This window comes from Euphorbia lathyris, chromosome 1 (assembly GCF_963576675.1).
Source record: "Euphorbia lathyris chromosome 1, ddEupLath1.1, whole genome shotgun sequence".
Lineage (NCBI taxonomy): Eukaryota > Viridiplantae > Streptophyta > Magnoliopsida > Malpighiales > Euphorbiaceae > Euphorbia > Euphorbia lathyris.
In genome coordinates this window covers 48,734,626-48,756,328 of record NC_088910.1, presented here as the reverse complement: position 1 = coordinate 48,756,328, position 21,703 = coordinate 48,734,626, and the positions used below count along the sequence as shown (strand labels likewise).

The window sequence follows — 21,703 nt, the reverse complement described above, 5'->3', positions numbered from 1 at the left end:
ATTTAGTTTACTTTTTCTCCTGTTCGTGGTTCAAATAATGTTTAAATTAAATTATTATTTATATTGAATTTCATATAAAATACAATTTAAACTTCCTATCTATTTTTTTGGATGCATCAAATAACAACATATTTTAGACTCTTCATACTTTCATTCGTTCAGTGGTTGTTCATGTTTTGCTCTAGAATATTAAAAAGCAAGTATATAGTAAACTTATTCCAACTATAATCTATCTTGTATCCAAAACTGAATTCATATCTGGATGCATAAAACACATAAAAAAGAACAAGCAGATAAGAATCTAATTCAAATGGAAAAGTCTTAAACAATATTAAAATTCTTAAAAAGTTTACGCGGGTACGAAAAAGATAATTTATACTCACAATATGAATATGTTAAGATTCACTTTCTCCGATTTCCTTTGCTTTAAAAAAGACTTTTTCAGAAAATTGAATTTCATAATAGCAAAAAGGCAGAAAACATATGAATTGCAACGTGTTATTTTGCTTATATGAATGTAAAATTAATTTGAATAAAAAAACAAGGATGAAAAAAAAAAAACATCAAGAAAGAAAGAAAGAATGTTAAATAAGACGTTATAGTTAATAATTAAAAAAATGTGATAAATACAATACGATTTTATTTATCTTTGACAATATATTTATATCAATTGTGAGTCCTATGTAACTTAGGACTAAAAAAATGTTTGCCAATCCAGTCGAATGGATTGGGCACCATTTCATTTCCTTCTCGACTGAGAAGCAGATTAGGGTTCTCATTCTCGAGAGAAGGAAAAGCAGCCATGGAAAGTGGATTAAAATTTTCACATAGTAATTTCTAATGTTTAATTAATATACTGTGTCATTTTATTTTTTGATATTAATTATTATAAAAAATTAAAATTAATTAATTAAATTTTTTGAAGCAATTAATTTTTTTGGAAGAGAGGAATTAATTATTATTTTTTAAATAGGTGCTTCATGTATTATTTACGATCTTTTACTTAGATAAAACATAGTAGTATTATATATGACCTTTGCGCATCCAATTTTTCATATTAAATTATTATATATATATTTTTGGTACAGAAGGAAAGGAAAGATAAAGAACACACGTGAAAAAGCAAGGCCACACTAGGCAGAAACTAAACGGGGGAGAATTACTCCTAAAACATCATCACTTAACAAAGGTAGGATGCCGGGGGGTGCTTGCCGAAGAGTTGACACTTCGATAGGGAAGCTAGACACTTGATTACTTGTTCCCTTCTCTAAACACATTCTGCATTGTGACATACTCAAAACGATCTATAAGCAATTGGATGTTGCAAATTAAGGCACGAGAGGGGTGGTGAAGAGGGCAAGTCCCTCGGACCTGGGACACGAGCTTTGCACAATCAGACTCAACTTCAAGCCTGGTAACATTTGAGGCTAAGTCGATTTTCATTCCGGAGAACACCCCCCAAAACTCAGTCTCGAATCCCTTTGCCAATGTTATGCAAAAAAACCGCTAACCCAACGCCCTTCCTCATCCCTAATGATACCGCCAGCAGCAATGCTCCTTGAGTGTTGAGTGTGCTTTGCACGAGCCATCGGAATTCAGCTTCCAGGTACCAGGACGGGGTCTCACCCAACCAATATCCAACTCTAGCCTCACTGATATCTTTGCCTGCTAGAGCATCCCAGCAACCCAAAATCTCCCGCAATTTTCGGCGGATTAAATCCCCTTTCGCTCCGGCCTCACAAAATCTTCCTGGAACACCATCACGTTCCGTGATTCCCACAACTGTGCCGCTCTAACAATAAACAGACGCTGCCAATCCGGGATATCCAGGTGAGAGTCCAGTTGCTACAGGCACTTTTGGAACCGATCAACGTCCTCCAAGTTAAAAAAAATCGCCCCAGTGTCTAGGATTGAGAACCTCCTTCCAAACTCTTGCATTGAGCGGACTGTCCCTTAGCGCATGGACCACTGTTTCCGTGGCATTGGGACATCTCCGGCAGTGCCATTGCTCCGTCAAGTGTCTTCTTCGTCTTTCATCAGGCAGTGTCCTTGTCCCTACTATACTATTATATCTTCTTTTCTAATAATAATTAAGAAAATTATATATACTATTATTTAAGAAAAATTATAATCTTTTTTAAATATTAAATAGTATTTCAAAGTTTAATTATTATATTACATATAGAGTTAATTAAAAGGGAGAGCCACTTTTTGAAGAAGCAAGTGGCTCCTTTTGGGAGCAACAGGACCCCAAAAAGAGAGGTGATTACCTCTCTTTCAATTCAAGATACCCCATTCATTGTAACCTAAAAACATTTTTTTTTGCAAGTAAAAAAAAAAAAAAAAAGAAGCTTATGAACAAACTGATAGAAATCTAATTAAAAAAAAAAATCAAATTATGATAATTGTATTATTTTTATAAAGTGTTTGTAATATAAAAATAAAAAATGAATAAGAGCCAATTGAGACACATTGTTTTGTTCTATAGATTTAGGACCACATCACTCTTTTAAGTATAATATTATTTTATCTTTCATCCACCTATAACAAAAATTTAAAATGTCAATCGTGTTTGGCATTAATATTATATTTCAAGTTACAATATCATATTCTATTTCCTTTTCTTTTGCAAAACTAATTGGCTTGTCGTTTATTGATAAAGTTGTGTTTAAAATTTGTGTCAATAGGAAATAAATAATAATGAAAGTAATAGAAGATCCCATGAATATTCTCTTTACAACCCCAACCTAAATCTATTTATATATAATATAAAACAGTAACGATGGAACTGAGGTGTCGATTCCTCGATTTTTGTTGATTAAAATAATATTTTTTAATCTGTGTCGCTGACACGACTTGATTTTCACGATTTTATACGATGGTTTATGTTAGCCGACCCCGAATCATTTCGGGACTAAGACTTTATTGTTGTTGTAAAATAATATTCTTTGTTTATCCTTTTCTTCCATTTTTCCTAATATTAATAAAAAAATGTATTTCCTTCTTTCATAAAACTAAATCAAAAATGTATTTCCTTCCCATCCTTTTGAATTTATTACGGTTTAAAATTAACATGATAATATAATTTGAATATATAAAAATAAAATAGTATTATATTATGAGTTATTTATTTTAGGGTTTATTTTTTGCCTACAATTTATGATTTTAGATTCCGATTTATATATAGATTTAATAATAGAGGGTTAATAATATATTTTATAATGGATGGTTAATATTTTATACATAGTAAAGTAACAAAATAAATTGTTAATGACCCTGTTTGGGAATTAGCTGTTAGCTGTTAGCTAATTATATTAGCTGATTTGACTAGCTGTTTGTGTAGACATGTTTGGTAAAAATTAGCTGATTGGTAATAGCGGTATGTGCAAAAAGACGAATAAGGGCATTAATTTTGGCGCAGGAGAAGAGAGAGTCTATCTATTAGGGTTAAAGAAGTCCATTAATTTTAATATTGCAAAACGCTAATTGAAAAAGCTCATTTTAAGCTCATTTTAAGAGCTTTTTCTAAATTAGCGTTTTCATCCCAAAACTCTCTCCCAAACCTCTCTCCACCAAACACTCCAATTAGCGGTTTCAGTGGTCAAACCTCTAAAGTTGGTCAAAACCGCTCTTTTTATCCCAAAACGCTCTTTACCAAACAGGGCCAATATCTAACCGCAGTTTAGGAGAAGAAATCGTTTAGTTGATGTTCAAATAACATAGAAAGGTAAAGCAAAGCATAATAGTAATAGTAAAATAATAGAATAAATAAATAAATATTTATTGGATAAATCTCCTTTATCAATTACTTTTCTCTTAGTGATAATGCCAACAATTCATGCTGGTTTTGATTTCTTCCAATCTCCTTTTCTTTTAACCACTTCAATTAGAACTCTAACTCATCATCTTTTAATTCGTTTTTGTTTCCCAAAGCGTATTACTTTTTATGGCTCATCTCTTTCCAATAAACTCTAAGTTTTCTATTAGCCTCACTCTGATGGTGTTTTGTTATAAAAATGGATCTCTCCATTCTGCATCATTGTAACAGAATATTAAAACTATCAGTGTAAAAATTCGATCCGTCTAATAATAGATTCAAGTCAATCTACAGTTTAAAATAATTCAGTGATGCAGTGTAAAAGTCTAATATCGATTTGTCTAACAATCAATGTTTATGGTTTATGGTAATCTGGTGTGGGAATGTTAGTATTTTTTGTGGTGTTAATTTTGTTAGTTTTGTTCTCTTTCAGGTAAACTTTAGAGTTTCTCTCTCTCATTTCAGAGGTAAACTCTTATTGTCTCAATTTTATTTATTTCATTTTTTTTTTGTTTCTCTTATGAGTGAGTCTAAAATTATAAACCAATTATTTCAATGTTTTCGTAATAATTAGCATACCAAATCAAACCGGAATTGAGAGAAAACAAACAAAAGAAACATAAAATATTTAACCATTTATATTCGCACCACCATAGGCTATCCGACATTCCAATCCAGGCGCTTGATCGGTTTGATGATCATTACATTTATCAATTTCAAGGTAACTGTTACCGCCGAATATATTTGTGTGCTATATATTTTATTCTTTCCATATGGCTCATTTTTTGTTACATAAGTTTTGGATTATCATTCTATTTTATCCTTCTTTTTGGATATTGTGTTTCCCTTAGACTTTTTGCTATTAATATATTGAATCATGTTATTGTTATTATTTTCTTTCCCGTTAACGACTAAAAAGCTATCATGAAAGGTTTCTCAACAATTCACCATTTGGTACGTAGTTCTACTCCTTCCCCAGAAAATTCACTCTTCTTTCTTTTTCGAGGTTGAATAAGAGATTATGTTTACAAACTGGTATATTCATCTCATATGTTACAAAAAGGTCATTTTTTCCTTTCTCAATTTCACTATAAAGGTTTTGAAAATTTTGTACGATACTATTAAATGAGACTAATATACCATTTTGTAAAATATGCTTAAACTAATTTGTGCTTTCTTTTTACCAATGTATTCAAGCAATTGATTTGTGTTTTTAGGTGGTTTATTTAGTTTGTTATAATAATTAATTAGCTCAATTTGGGGTCATATGATAGTGGTGAATCTGATTTTGAATTTGTTGCTTTGTTCATTATGCTAAATATTTTAGAATTTGGTCTTATGTTTATTTAGTTAATCAAGAGTTTTGATGTATATATTTATGAATATGAGATATGCTACAACCGACATGGCGTGATTCCTTTATGTAACAGGAAATTGAAAATACAGAACAAGTTGAAACTCTGACGTTGATGTAGGCATTAGCAAGAAGAACATTGTCGTTCTACTCGGGTTCACAAAACACCAACATGGCGTGATTCCTTGTGTAGCAGGAAATTTGATTATTTTTAATGTTTAGCAATAGTAGTAAAAGAGTTCATATCTTTATTTATTTTTGTGTTAAATAAATTATTAGAATTTATCTAATAAAAATAAATTTAAAGATTGTTCCATCTGCAGAATATTAAATAAAAATATGTTTTTTTTAAAGAATTAAATAAAAATATGTTAAAACTACATGTATCTTTTATTATATAACATATAATAATGTAGGATTATATAAATAATAATAATAAAATAATTCTTACCATTTTCCAATTTATTCAATAAATAAATAAATGACCTAAATATTATGTTAAAAACATGATAAAAACAATTATAATATCAATGTAATATTTTATGTATTCTGCGCAACGCGCGGCGAAAACTAGTTTCATCTTAAATTTCATTCATAGCAAACATAATTTTAAGTTTTTGAACTTTACATATTTACTTTATTAAATTTTCATTTTTTATTTATTTCATTAAGCTTTTCCACTTAATAATTATAAGGGATAGTCCATTAATAACATTTGTTATTTCATGTTTTTAACAAATAAGAGCATCTCCAACAGCCTCTCAAGCTGGTTCTTAAGTTAAAATTTGAGGGAGAATAAAAATTCATCTCCAACAACCTCCTAGTAGCTCCTCAAATCACTAAGAGCTTCTCTATCCTCTCTATTAATAGAGAGTCCCTCTCCACCTCTTAGTGCCTTCTAACTTCATTTTTTATTAATAATTTATTATTAATGTGTCTCTCTCCTCACACTATTGGTGATGTAACAATAAAGAATAATCTTAATAATAAAATAATAGATAAGGAGTGAATGTAAGGAGCATTGTTGGAGATGATATATCTTAACCACTCTTAAATCACTAAGAGTCAATTATTTATATTATTTTTAGAGAGCTCACTAAAAGTCTCTTGGAGATGTTCTAAGTATATATGACTTTTTTTTATAAAAGCACTCAGTTTTTTTGTTGTCAGTAAAATCAAAGATTTTTTAGTTAAAATCGTCTGAAATGAAAGAGGGCAAACATGTCATATTTTTTATACAAAATTTAATAAATTATTTCTCCTCTATCTCTCTGTTCCTCCTCTTTCTTTATTGTCTTTACTTGTTTATTTATTTTTGTATTTCTTACAAACGGTAGAATAGTTCGAGAATACGTCTACTGGTCAGTGAGTATTGTAAACAAGTGAATATTCAAGTTGGCTGTTTTTTTACCTATCCTATACAAGTATTAGCATTAGAGAGTTATCACCGCATCAAATTCTTTTTGCATTCAATTTCATTTATGTGGCAAATTAAAAATGAAATAAAATGAGGCTAATATTAAATTGGTCTTTACAGATCTAATATATTATTTGGCATTTGATGGATTGAAATATTAAGTGTCCTTCGAGTATCCTTTATTATTTAGCAAAGTTAATTGATGGAAAATGACATTCTTCCTACTTACTTTCAATATGTTAATCTTCTTCGTACATATGTGACTATGTGAGGAAATATAGAATTAAGCCCACAAAGGAATTATCTACATTTTTTCTATCCCTCTTCTTTATCTTTTATTGTTTTTGTGTTCCGGTGATAATTCTATGTGCACGGTAAAATTCGATTAAGTTCATTGTTGCATCATGGGAGATAATTGCTTCGGAATGGACAAATTTTATCTTAAATTGTTCAACATAAGGCTCGACGTTTCCTCCTACTGTTTTTCATCCAAAAGAAGAAAGTTAGAAGTATTCTATGACTTGTCCAATCCGTTCTCGAGATTTAAATTGATACATTTTTTTAAACGTTAAACCTATATTAATATTATTTTGTACGTGGAACCTAAATCAATACTTCTCCAAAACAATAAGTCTATTTTGATATCTTATTATCCCATAAAACAATAAATGTAGACTCCATTTTTATTTTAAATTTGTTAATAATAAATATTTTATATTAAAATATTAATTTGCAAAGTAAAAATAGTGTTAGTGAAAAACAATTATTTGAAGGTGAGAATTAAATTCTACGAATATAACAGCATGATTCATATCCTTGAATTACAAAATGAAAGTGTTTTTACAATCGTTTCACAATTTTAAGTGAGAAATCCCCCATCCACCACAAGATCATGACCAGTGATTAGTTGAGAATCATCACAACAAAGAAATACAACAGCATCTGCTATATTTTTAGCTTTCAGTACAACTCCTTTCAAGTTCATCTTCGATCCATAACTACTTTCTATTTCCTCCTCACTCTTCCCAGCATAACAATTGAGTGTCAATGGTGTTACGACGCCGTATGGTGACACAGAGTTCACCCGAATTCCGTGCACCCCCAACTGCAGGCTCGCCGACTTCACCAACCCAACCACCGCGTGCTTCGACATCGCATAGTCTACCCACTTCTCGCACCCGATCCTACCCGCTACACTCGACGTGCACACTATGCTCCCTCTCACACCCCCTTCCACCATTGCACGTGCTGCATATTTCACACACGTGACCATTCCTCTAGCGTTAACGTTCATCAGATTATCATATGCTGAAAGGTCCAGATTAAGAATTGTTTGTTCTGATTTTGTTGCTGTACCAGCGTTGCTAAACATTATATCTAAATGACCATAATTTTGGAGTGTCCATTCTACTAGAAATTTCACCTGTTCTTCTTTAGTAACGTCGCAGTGTATATAGGTGCATCTATTTGCACCGATTGAATTTGCGACTTGTTGACCCAATCCGTCTTGGATATCAGCAATTACCACCATAAGAGCACCGTGATCGGCAAAGAGACGAGCAGTTGCCTCGCCAATCCCGCTGGCGCCACCGGTGATGATGGCTACTTTGCCTGAAAGCTTCTTCTCACTGAGCGTTGAGGATTCTGCCATGTTAATTGGAAGTAAATTGGATTGGAAAGAGAGAATGATTGATATAAAGAAAATAAAATGGTACAAAAGGATCGAATTGGGCATGAATCACGTTCATGAAATGAAGAATTCGCAAAAACCTTTCCGTTGGATTGGATGGAGACAGGAAATATTTTTCTCACCACATATATATAATGCTCGTTTTTATCCTGGACCAGAATCTGTTTATATATGTATAACGTTATTTATTCTTTTCAAAAAAAAAAAGTATAACGTTATTTATTATTTTTTGATTTGTTCATTGTCAGACTATTTTTATTTTAAAGACTGATTATGGGCTCGACCACTGAAAATGTTATAAATCCAGATTCAAAGCAGCCCACTTTTCATTTATCTGGGCTCGGGTACAGCCTGGACATGCAAAATCGCCAGCCAGTATTACTACTAATTAAATTATTATTTTTTATGCATACATTACATCTACAATAAAATATATATCAGCTTTGAATTGTTTCAAAAAAAAAAAAGCTTTGAATAAAAATATTAATTAGAAAATCTCACAGTAAATTATAAGTAATCATAAATAAATATATTTATATATATATATATTATGTTTTAAAGAGGTGTTTATTTTAACTCTTCAGAACAGTTTCTAGCATTTTATGGAAACAACAATGTGCTTTAAGCTCTTCCTTTTTTTTTTTTTGAAACTTTTTTAATAAAAAAAACTGTTTAAAGTTATTTAATTTTGATAAAATTATCATTTTTATTTCCATTAAACATGTTTCTTTCATAACGTTATTCCTATGATATAATGTTACTACAAACAGAACATAGTTTTTTATTTAATAAATTATTATTTAGTTATTAAGTTTTTTTTATTAATTTATGTACTACATTTATTATTTAGTTAATTAAGTTATTTTTTACTAAAATTATTGTTCCCGTCTATTTGGATATTTTTTACGGTTACTAGCTTGACAAAAAGTGAAAGGGAATTGTTCGTTTAGATATTAGACATTTTATATACTAATTGTAACAGTTCATTAATAATTTACCAAACGCTGATAATTAATCCACTAATAACAAATATCTAACATCAACGTCAAAAAACTAATTGCAATAGCTACTTACAAACAGATCCTAAATCCAAAATATTTTTTATTGTTTAGTCATAGTATGAAAAATGAGTATTATTTTTGTTGTAAGCTTTGAGACTAATTTAAAGCTCATTAGCTTTTCTATAATTCACAAAATTAGGAAATTTTTTTATCACTTCTATGGTATTTTATTAACTGTTTATAATATTAATTAAGATTCACCTGAGATAAATCTTGAATTTGATTTCTAGTGTAAACTTTTTGAAAGAGTAACTACATAAATCTCGAACTAATCAATCATACCCAAAAAAAAAAAAAAAGTAGAACATCTTTTCTCTAATTTTTTTTTATAGAAGTAAATATTTTAAAAGGAGCCTAATTAACCCATCCGTACAAGATGTCCAAAATCTCTTCCTTATTAGAATAGGAAACAAACATGTAAAATTTAACATATTCCAATTTCCAATCGGATTCCAGCTCCTATACATTCATAAACATGAAAGCACAATTCATAATTCCAATCTTCTTCCGTTATATTTCTTTCCTGTTTTTTCTGTTCTCATATTCTATTTTTTATATTTTCAGTTAGGCAGCTCCTATTTCTTTGGAAGTATGTCTTCTGTTGGTAATTTCGACGACTTTGTTGACCAACTTAATGTAGTTTTGGACACAGTTGATCACACCAGCTATAATATTGTTTCTAACACAAGTATACAAATACACAATCCTCATTCCTCTATTTCCACAACATCAACATTAGATCAAACAATGACATCAGCTTCCGAAATCTCCTGTTTACATTCATCATTACTCAGTCTCATTTCTGTCCGATGTCGGACTAATAACATGTCCGATGATAATTCTACCCTGCCTTTTGATTACATCACACCAGGTTTAACTCTCACCAGAGCTGAAGCTAACAGATTCCGAGATGAAGAGACTCAAAATCTCTTAAAAAAGAAAAAACTCATCTTGGTTCTCGATTTAGATAGTACTTTGCTTAATTCATCTTCTGTTTCTGAATTAACTCCGGATGAGAAATATTTACTGGATGGTGAATCCAAAAGTAATGGCCTTGTCCAATTAAGACCTTTGGTTCATGAATTCCTTAAAGAAGTTAGTACCATGTTTCAGTTATATGTCTACACATTATCTTACCGGATTTATGCCGAGCAGATGGTTACATTGCTCGATCCGGACAACGAATACTTCCACTCGAGGCTGATTGCGCGAGAGGACAGTCTTGATCGGAAAAGGAAGAATCTTGATCTAGTGTTGGGGCAAGAGAGGGCAATTTTGATTCTTGATGACAGAAAAGATGTGTGGCCTACGAATGAGGATAATCTAATTCAAGTTCATCCGTACTACTACTTCGCTTCGAGTCAACCGGGTGATGTTAAAACTGGTAAATCTTTGGCCGAGAAGAAGTGTGATGAGAATCAGTACATTATGGCTTCGTATCTTAATCTTCTGAAGCGAATTCACACAGAATTTTTCGATGATGGTCCAAAAGTTGGGGTGAAAGTATGTGATAGAGATGTTAGAGATGTAATGAGAAAAGTTCAGGTTGGAATTCTTGGAGGGTGTAAGATATTGTTGAGACATTTTACGCCGGTGCAGAAGAAGGAACTGGCGAAAATGGCTGCAAAAATGGGAGCAATTTGTGGAGGAAAACTAGACTCGTCAGTGACACATTTGGTGGCGTTGGGGAAGAAGGCTGGAAAGGAAGAGATATTGTGGGCAAAGAGAGAAATGAAGTATCTAGTTGATCAGCGATGGTTAAGAGATTGTTTTGAATTATGGCGTAGGATACCTGAAAAGTCTTATACTTTAGTTGAAAAATAACATAGAGAATCCAAACAACATTAGAAAATACAACTTGATAACAATATATTGGAGAGATTTGAACTCTTAATCCAACAAAGTCTCCCAACACATCTAATGTACTCTACTTCATCAAACTACTAAAGAAAAATATAGAGGAAATTACATGATAAATCATGTATCAATTAAATTCTACAGTTAAATCATGGTATTTTATGTGTTTTATCAAGAAATTAATTTGTTTTATTTATATTATCAAAAACTCTAATATTTTTTTTCCACTTTTGTCAAATTTTGACAAACAGTTATCCCACTAACCATTATCTCTGTTTGTTTCAATATAAAATTTCCCATTTTCCTCATGCTTCGTACATATTCCTTCTCCCTCCTAGAATCAGATGGTTTAATGGAAAATAAAATCAATTCAGATCATCAATGAACAAGCGACTGAACTTAGGAAAAAAAAATCAATAAGAAAGAAAAAAAACAATAAATTTAAAAAATCTAGACTCTAATTTATAAATCATAAACCTTAAAAAATATATAAATTTTAGTCCTTAAAATATATTAAAAATACTGATTTTACTAATTTGATATAATCCAAAATGATGATGTAAATAGTTTTTTGAAAATGAAATTCTGTGTGATTTTTCCAAAGCTAAATATAAGAAAGCCCAACTATATTCTTTGGGTGGCCCAACTAATAGCCATTACCCCAATTTCTCTCTAAACCCGCATTTCCTTTTTTTTTTCGAGCATCTCTCCTCTCTCATATGTCTACGCTCTGCACAATCTTCTCTCTTCCCTTTCCTTCTCAGTCTGGTTCTCTCATATTCCACACCTCTGTTTCTTCTTCTCTGCTACATTCTCTTCGATGAGGGTATTATCTCTTAAGCCGAAGATCTGGGCATGGGTAACTAACTTTCCGTTCACATGGTTCTCTCTCTTTCAATTCCTAGACATTATCTAATCGCTGATTGTTTTTTCGTTTTGATTTTAATTGAATTGTATGAATTTCTTTTAATTTATTATACATGTAGCGCATTCCATTGTTCTTTTGAGTTTTGCTAAGGCTTCTAATTTGATCATATTGTTTTCATAATTTTAGATTTAGTTGCTTGCTCTTCATCAAAGGTTTTGTCTCCCACTCTGCCTTATGAATGAAATCTTGGCAGCCATTAATGAAACTTGTAAGTATGTTTGAATTTGGAAAAAAAAAAAAAAAGCAGTTAGGTTTCTAGAATTGATGAATACCGTGAAATGATTTTTCGGACATTTTTATAAAATTGTTGTAGATGTTATGCATAGGAGAAGATCTTCCAACGTAAAGGCTTTCTCAATGACCAGTAACGACCTACATGTTCAAAATAATAAACTTAATTTTATATAAAATAATAATAATAATAATAATAATAAAAATAAAAGAGTGGAAGAGAATGAGCCACATGATCAAAGTTTGAATATAGACTAAGAAATCTAAAAAGTATGAGTTATATAGTGATAATGTTGAATTGTGGGATAAAATTTAATAATAATGTATTTGTGTATATGAGTAGCATAAACCTCTCTATAAAGAGCTGCTGCTTTTAGTGTATGGATAATGAGCAATGTCACGATAAAAGAGTTCATAACTAGTTGTCTTTTTTTTTTTTTATAGCATTTGAATATTACATATATGATGCCTACAATATTTTAATTTTAGTCCCCTTTTCCTCCAACAAAGTGGTATCAGAGCCATATTACGAGAGTCAGTCTTCCGCCAAACAGACCCTATAAAAAATGTCAGACGGTCTCAAACTTTCTTATCAATACCCTCAGCTCACCAAAACCAATTATTCAAGTTGGTGTATTCGAATGAAGGCGTTACTCGGATGTCAAGATGTTTGGGACATTGTTGAAAAAGGCTACGTAGTCCCAGTCAACGAGGCATCGTTGACACATGCAGAAAAAGATACTCTGCAGAAAAATCGCAAAAGCGATCAAAAGGCGCTAACTCTCATCCATCAAGGTTTGGATGAATTAATGTCTCAGAAAGTAGCCGAAGCTACCACCGCCAAACAAGCGTGGGAAATTCTACGAGTTTCTATTCAAAGGGAGGAGAAAGTTAAAAAAGTTCGTTTGCAGATGCTTAGAGGAGAATTTGAGACGATGAGGATGAAAGAGACGGAGGCCATTAATGATTACTCATCCCGAGTAAAATCTGTCGTAAATCAGATGCGGCAGTATGGAGAAAAATTGAAGAGTCCAGAATTGTTGAAAAAATTATGTGATCACTACTACCAAAATTTGATTACGTAGTGGTGGCTATGGAGGAGTCTAGAGACATCAGTGAAATATCAGTTGACGACGTTGTAGGGTCATTACAAGCACGCGAGGAGCGGTTTGAGAAACGAAGAGAAGATTCCGTAGAACAAGTCTTAGCAACGAAGACTGTGTTTAAAAATGGCGAAAATAGTCAGTCCGGTAGAGGACGTGGAAGAGGTCGAGGAGGAAATGGTAGAGGACGAGGACGTGGCAGAAGTCAAGGCAGAAATGAAAACGGCAACAACAACAATGACAGAAGCACTCAATTCACTAGAGGCAGAGGAAGAGGCCGAGGACGCGGTCAACGAAGAGGAAACTGGAGGCTGAATGAAGGACGCGATAAGTCAAACATTCAATGTTACAATTGCTCTAAGTATGGTCACTATGCGGTGGAATGTTGGAGTCCGCCTAAGGAGGTAGAGGAGACTGCCAATAATATTCAAGATGAGGAAGTAACTGGCACTGTGTTACTTCCCTACGAAGGTGAAGAAAATCGTGAAAATAATATATGGTATCTTGACAATGCAATAAGTAACCATATGTGTGGTGACAAGAAGATGTTCGTGGAGCTCTATGAATCTGTTCGCGGTAATGTTGTATTTGGAGATTCCTCTAAGGTTCCTATTACAGGCAAAGGAACCATTCTTATTCGACTCAAAAATGACGCTCACCAATTTATTGATAATGTTTATGATGTTCCTAGCATGAAAAGCAATATTTTGAGTTTGGGACATTTACTAGAGAAAAATTATGAAGTTCACATGGTGGACCGGAAACTACTCCTGTTGAATGAGAAAAAGGAGTTGATTGCACGAGTACCAATGGCGAAAAATAGAATGTTCACAATTAACATTCAGACGGACGTGGCCAAATGTTTGAAAGCTTGTGTGCAAAGTCCCCCCTAGCTTTGGCATTTACGGTACGGGCATCTAAATTTTGGAGGACTGAAGCAGTTGGGACAGAAGCAAATGGTAAACGGATTGCCTCACATTGACCAGCCTCATCAACTGTGTCAAGGATGTCTTGTTGGAAAACAATTCAGAACCTATTTTCCAAAGGAATCCATGTTAAGAGCAAAGGCGCCGCTTGAGCTAGTTCACACAGATGTGTGTGGACCGATCACTCCACAGTCTCTGGGTAAAAATAAATATTTTCTACTTTTCATTGATGATTATAGTAGAAAAACTTGGGTGTATTTTTTGAAAGAAAAAATAGAAGTTTTTGAGACATTTAAAAAATTCAAAGCCCAAGTGGAGAAAGAAAGTGGTCATTTTATTAAAGCACTCAGATCAGACAGATGTGGTGAATACATGTCCATCTCTTTCAAGCAATTTTGTGAAGATCATGAATCCCTCATTTTCTTTCAGTCCCCAGATCACCTTAGCAAAATGGCATAGTCGAAAGAAAAAACAGAACAGTGCTCAACATGGTGAGGAGCATGTTAAAAAGCAAAAATTTACCGAAGGAGTTATGGGCCGAAGCAGTGGACTGTGCTGTCTACCTGTTGAACAGATCACCAACTATTAGTGTTTGGGATCAAACTCCACAAGAAGCATGGAGTGGAATAAAACCCAGTATTTATCATTTGCGTGTTTTTGGCAGTGTTGCTCATGTCCATGTACCGGATGAAGAACGCAAGAAGCTAAATGATAAAAGCAAGAAATATTTGTTTGTGGACTATTCAGAACATTCCAAAGGGTACAAAATGTTCGATCTTCAGACTTAGAAAATCATCATTAGTAGAGATGTCACCATTGATGAAGAAGCAGTTTGGGACTGGACCGGTGAAAAAGAAAACAACTACAGTTTTTATCCTTTCATGGATGAAGATAATGATCAGGAAGAACCAGCCACAGTCGCAGCCACAACACCAGCAACCAGTTCGACATCAGCAAGCTCATCCAGTTCGAGTTCGCCCTTGAGTAATGAAGACAGTTCAGATGAACATCCGCCCGGAAAGCCTAAAAAATTCATACCTATTAAAGATCTATATGATGTAACAAGACATCTCGATGATGAATTAACTCTTTATTGTCATTTTGTTAATGATGAACCAACAGATTCAGAAGAAGCAATGAAAGATGAAAAATGGAGAAAAGCCATGGAAGATGAGATTCATTCGATCGAGAAAAATAAAACATGGGAGCTGACATCACTTCCGGCCGGTCAAAAACCCATTGGAGTTAAATGGGTGTTCAAAGCAAAGAAAGATGCAAACGGTGAAATCGTCCAACATAAAGCAAGACTTGTGGCAAAAGGGTTCAGTCAACGACCCGGAATTGACTACAATGAAGTTTTTGCTCCTGTTGCCAGAATGGAGAGTATCAGACTGGTAATTTCTGTAGCTGCTCAACACGGGTGGAGAATCCATCAAATGGACGTGAAATCCGCATTTCTCAACGGATACCTGGAAGAGGAAATTTATATACAGCAACCACCTGGGTATATTGTGAAAGGTCAAGAAAATAAAGTGCTAAAATTGAAAAAGGCACTTTATGGTCTTAAGCAAGCACCACAAGCCTGGAGCAGTTGCATTGACAAATATTTTCAAGAAAATGGTTTTGTCAAATGCCCACATGAATATGCCTTGTATGCAAAGGTGAAAAATGGAGATATGTTACTTGTTTGTTTGTATGTGGATGATCTCATTTTTACAGGGAACAATCCTAAGATGTTTAAAGAGTTCAAGAAGACAATGGCTCGTGAGTTCGAGATGACTGACATTGGTCTAATGTCATATTATCTTAGCATTGAAGTGAAGCAGAATGACAACGGAATTTTTATTTCTCAAAGTGGTTTTGCAAAGGAGATATTAAAGAAGTTCAAGATGGAAAATTGTAATTCCGTCAGCATGCTAGTAGAATGTGGAATCAAGATGACAAAAGATGAAGGTGGAGACAGAGTCAACCCGACATTATTCCAAAGCTTGGTTGGAAGTCTCAGATACTTGACATGTACGAGACCGGATATTCTCTATGCAGTCGGCTTAGTAAGTCGATACATGGAAGCCCCAAAGGTGTCACATTGGAATGCAGCAAAAAGAATTCTCCGTTACATGAAAGGTACAACTAATTTGGGATTACTTTATTCAAAAACTGATGATTTCAAATTAGTTGGATACTGTGATAATGATTGGGCTGGTGACAAGGATGACCGAAAGAGTACAACTGGTTTTGTATTTTTTTCTGGGTGATACTGCATTTACATGGAGTTCGAAGAAGCAAGCAATTGTGACGTTGTCAACCTGTGAAGCTGAATATGTTGCTGCAACCTCATGTGTCTGTCATGCAATTTGGCTTCGAAAATTGCTAAAAGAATTTCAGATGAGTCAAAATGATCCAACGGAGGTTTATGTCGATAACAAGTCTGCATTGGCATTAGCTAAAAATCCAGTGTTCCATGATCGGAGTAAACACATTGACACGAGGTATCATTTTATTCGGGAGTGCATTGAGCAAAAGGAGGTGACACTGAAGTACGTGAAGACGCAAGATCAGATTGCAGATATTTTCACGAAGCCGCTGAAGTACGATATATTCAGAAAATTGAGAGCTCAATTGGGAGTTATGGAAAATTAAGTTTAAGGGAGCATGTTCAAAATAATAAACTTAATTTTATATAAAATAATAATAATAATAATAAGAGTGGAAGAGAATGAGCCACATGGTCAAAGTTTGAATAAAGACTAAGAAATCTAGAAAGTATGTGTTATATGGTGATAATGTTGAATTGTGGGATAGAATTTAATAATAATGTATTTGTATGTATGAGTAGCATAAGCCTCTCTATAAAGAGAGGCTACTTTTAGTGTATGGATAATGAGCAATGTCACAATAAAAGAGTTCATAATTAGTTGTCTATTTTTATTTTTTTATAGCATTTGAATATTACATATCTGATGCCTAAAATATTTTAATTTTAGTCCCTTTTTCCTCCAACACTAAATACAGAGGGTGGCATCGATATGACTTTCACATCATAAATAGAGAAAGAGGGAACGAGATATATTAGTTTTGTATATTTTGAATACATGTGGATGCATTCTAAGGTTTTGATGCTCAAGCCAAAAGCAAATAATACCTAAATGGTACTAGACTATATTGCTATAATATATATCATAACCGACTCTTTATGTATGATATGTTGGTTCAAATAAGAACTACACATAGGCTGATGGATCTATAACTATCCAATCTTGAGGGGTAGCGTTAACTGAGCAATGAATGACCCCTAAAGGGTAGTGACGGGAAATAAATAAACTGAATCATATATATTATATATGGATGTGTTTTAAAGCCTTGAAGCTCAGGGAATTTGACTTGCAGATCATCTCTATATGGATTAGACCATGCTATTACAATTAGTATCAAAGTGATGTGTTAGCTTGGGAATGAATGGAATAAAATCTAGTAAACCTAATGACATAAAATAAAGTGAGGCACAAGAAATAGAACCTGGACCAAAAGAGGTACTATATACGTATAGTATAGTAGACCAAACTTTTACAAAAACCCAAATGAGTGTATCTAAGCTCTTGTCATAACCATTGAATTGATTTTTTTTTAAAGTAAAGATAACCCAATTTATTAGTAAAGATAAAGTACAAAGATTAAGATGGAGTGGAGTAGTTCCCCATAAGTAACTATCAAAATGAGAATTGGGCACCAGAAGAATAGAAAGGGCAATCCAGTTCACTAATTGTCTAAAAAAGATACTTGAAACTATCAATAATAAACTAACAAGATCTATAAACTATATTCTTAAATCGAGAGATAGAGCCTTTAAGTCTTGAACTATGGTAGTAATCCATTGAGAAATCCACGAAAGAATAACAAAAGAACATGTTCAAAACAATCATAGTCATCTTTAAAGACACACCCAACCCTGAAATGATTGACAAAACACGCAACACCAAATTAAATTGCATTTTAGTCAAAGCTTAGATGGAGGCGGCCAATGATAGAGCAAAAATATTATAGTCTAAACATAAAAACACATCTACTGTTGAAACATGCCGAGTAATTATCTTTCCTTTCTTCTTCCCATGATCTACAACCTTCTGTAATGCTGTCAGATATGACTAAAGATGTAGTTTCTCTTAAGTATTTAGAAACTCCAGATGTACCCTCTATATAAAGTCGAGGATTTTCCTCTACCTTGAAATTCACCATATGAACTAGTGAGAAATATATATGAGGGGAAAAAAATCAGATCAATAAGAGGGAAAAAAAATCAGGAACCTATTTTTGGGCATATTAAGGCCTTAACTAACAAATCTAACGGAGGTGTACTACATGCCTCATGTAAAATGTGTGTGCCTTTTCCGTCCAATTATGTAGTGACATATGGGCATAGAAAAATTAAAATTAAGAAGATTCAACGATGTTCATCTTCGTGTCTCGTTCTCCATATCGACTACTTCTTCTAACGACATCTTCTCCTTCCTTGCTATATTGATCAATAAGAGGGAAAAAATCAGGAACCTAAAATTAACTACAAGACATTTTTTATCTCTTTGTTTCAACTGATTTTTTTCCTTTCATTGATCGGTGTAGCAAGGAAGGAGAAGATTTCACTGAAAGAAGCAGGCAATATGGAGAATGACAAGAAAGAGAAAAAACATCATCACTAGATCTTTATAATTTTAATTTCTCTAACCACGCGTCACTACATATTTGGTCGAAAAAAGCATACACATTTTACATGGGGTGTGTAATACATCTCCACTAGATCTGTTAAAGGGCTTAAAAGATTCCAAAATAAATGATGAAAGGGATCAGTCCAAATGAAAAATTAAGGGCTAAGGGAATCAAAAATTGAAAAATCAAAAGCCTAAAGATGTTTTTTTCCCTTTTTTTAATAAGTACCAATGGACAGTAATGTTGATTTTGAATGCATTCACCATTAGATATAGTTTTATTAGAGCCATAGAATAGCGATTTAAAACATTTTAATGCTTAAATTTAATAACTTAGACGGTGAATGATCAAATTCAAATTATTTACTAATTATTATCTTCCATCTACTAATATTTTTAACCGTAAAATATTTTATATTATTTAACAATTAAAATTTAATATTTATTTTTTAGTTACCAACACTTTCTCACTTGAACAACTAAACCACCATAAGAAATCAATATTTTTCACTTCGGCTGGACTTATTTAGAGCATATGCTTCAATACAAGGCGACATCAAAAGTTTTCAAAACTTTCTTAAAAAAAATAGTTAGTTAAAACTTAATATATTATCCCGATATAATATTTTATTTTTATTGAAACACCTTTCCACATGATTTTGATTTGACAAAATTATTTAAGTTAATCCATGATTAAGGAAATTAAATTTAAGTGCTTTGATTTAATTGTACTAATGTGTTTGTTCAATGTTGAGTATAATTATAAGTGAACAGAAATAAAAAGTACGACAGAATGAAGTCAGCATGAGGCACAGAAGCTGAGTAGAACACGACTCAGCATAATAGAAGAAAAGTCTTCTTCTGAACAAACGCTTGAAGACGAAGCTGACCGAAGAAGCTGAGTAGAACGTGACTCAGCCTCGCCAGAGACAAAGATCGAAGGCAACGTCTACTAGAGCCAAGCTGAGTGTTCATCAGGATAGCGCCAATGATCCGTTAACTAAAAGACAAGATCAGACAGTGATCTACGCCAATTCAGAAGCTTTGGAATTACGCAAGGAGACAGTTTCGAGACGCATGGGTCAACTGGCCTTTGGCTAAAAGACGAAACTGGCGGAAGAAGACAAGCATGACGCCTGCTAAATTCAGACGATAGGATTGGCTTGCAAAACTGTGTGTTGACCAGTGAATGACGCAAGAAGACCGTTTGAATTCAACGGATACATCCGAATTCAAATGATTACAGCCTCAGAATTCACTATAAAAGGACAAGTTCTTCACTTGGATCCTTTGCCGAAATACAAAAGAGAAAAGCATATATACAAGCACATACAAACAAGAAAAGCAAATACTTACACCCAAATCTTATTTCTGTGTAAAAGTCTAGATTGAATTTGTATTCATCTAAAGTGTTCTTCATCTAGAAAGAAAAAATTTGTATCATTTGTAAAGATTGAGAGAGTGGCGCTGAGTACTCGGTTTTAGTACTCAGCGGTAGAGAAAAATCTGAGTGTTTGGTTATAGCGCTCAGTAGGGGTTGAGTAGACGAATAGAGGAAGGTACTCTTGCATACTCAATTTCTTGTAAACGATTTGTGCTCTACCTTTAAAGAGCTCAGTATTGGATTGAAAAAGCTCGGAAGGATTCTGGGGACTGGACGTAGGCGGTGAGGCCGAACCAGGATAAGTCTGCTGAGTAATTTCTAACTCTTTCTCTCAATATATATATGTATGTGTTGCTTGCTTAAATTACTCGGGATATAAATTGTATAAGCTGACACTGAGTAATCAGAGTGCTGAGTTGGAAGCTGACCTAAGTGTTAATTCCCAACTCACAAGTAAAACGGTTCTAGTCAGCCTCTGACTAAAGCTGTCTTACATCTCTCTCGGCCGTGCTGACCAAAACTGAGTTAAGTAATTTAAAGAATTGATTAAGTCAGCATAATTGAGCAAAAAAGTTACATTAGTTCCTAATCCCCCTTGGAACTAATTACATGGGACCAACAAGTGGTATCAGAGCTCAGTAGCTCACTACTCAAAGATAAAACTATCTTGAGCTGATCCCTATAAATGGCTGAGAACAGCACTCGTTTCCTTCCTGGAAATCAAACAACACAGATACTCCTTGAGGGATTATCTATTAGTCGGCCTCCCTTGTTCTTCGGATCCAATTATACATTTTGGAAGAACAGGATGAAATTTTTTATTCAAGCCACAAACATGAGTGCATGGCTTGCAATAGTCCAAGGCCCGTTTGTGCCTTACAAAATGGTAAACAACGAGAAAGTTGTTAAGAGTGAAACTGAGTGGTCAGAAGATGACCTTAGAAAATTACAAAATAATGCTTCGGCTATCAATATGCTTCACTGTGTGTTAGATGCTGCAAAGTACAATAAAATTTCAGGTTGCGAGTCAGCACAAGAAATATGGAAGAAGCTGGAAGTGACCTATGAAGGTACCAGCAAGGCCAAGGAATCAAAGGTGAACCAACACATGAGATTATACGAGCTGTTCGAGATGAATGACAATGAAGACATCTCTGAAATGAATGCAAGATTCACCAACATTATAAATGAGCTAAAGAGACTCGACAAGAATTTCACAGAAGAAGAGCAGGTGA

General features: G+C 33.3%; 1 protein-coding gene across 1 annotated transcript; it reads right to left on the bottom strand.

The window, feature by feature from the left end:
• Positions 1-7,373: 7,373 nt before the first annotated feature.
• LOC136231831 ((-)-isopiperitenol/(-)-carveol dehydrogenase, mitochondrial-like) lies at positions 7,374-8,368 on the bottom strand. Its single transcript, XM_066020807.1, has one exon. It carries the CDS (start codon positions 8,321-8,323, stop codon positions 7,448-7,450), a length of 876 nt encoding a protein of 291 aa, XP_065876879.1. The 5' UTR covers positions 8,324-8,368; the 3' UTR covers positions 7,374-7,447.
• Positions 8,369-21,703: the final 13,335 nt, after the last annotated feature.

Coding starts and splice junctions, on each gene's coding strand:
- LOC136231831 (XM_066020807.1), bottom strand. CDS start 8,323: ATGCCCAATTCGATCCTTTTGTACCATTTTATTTTCTTTATATCAATC.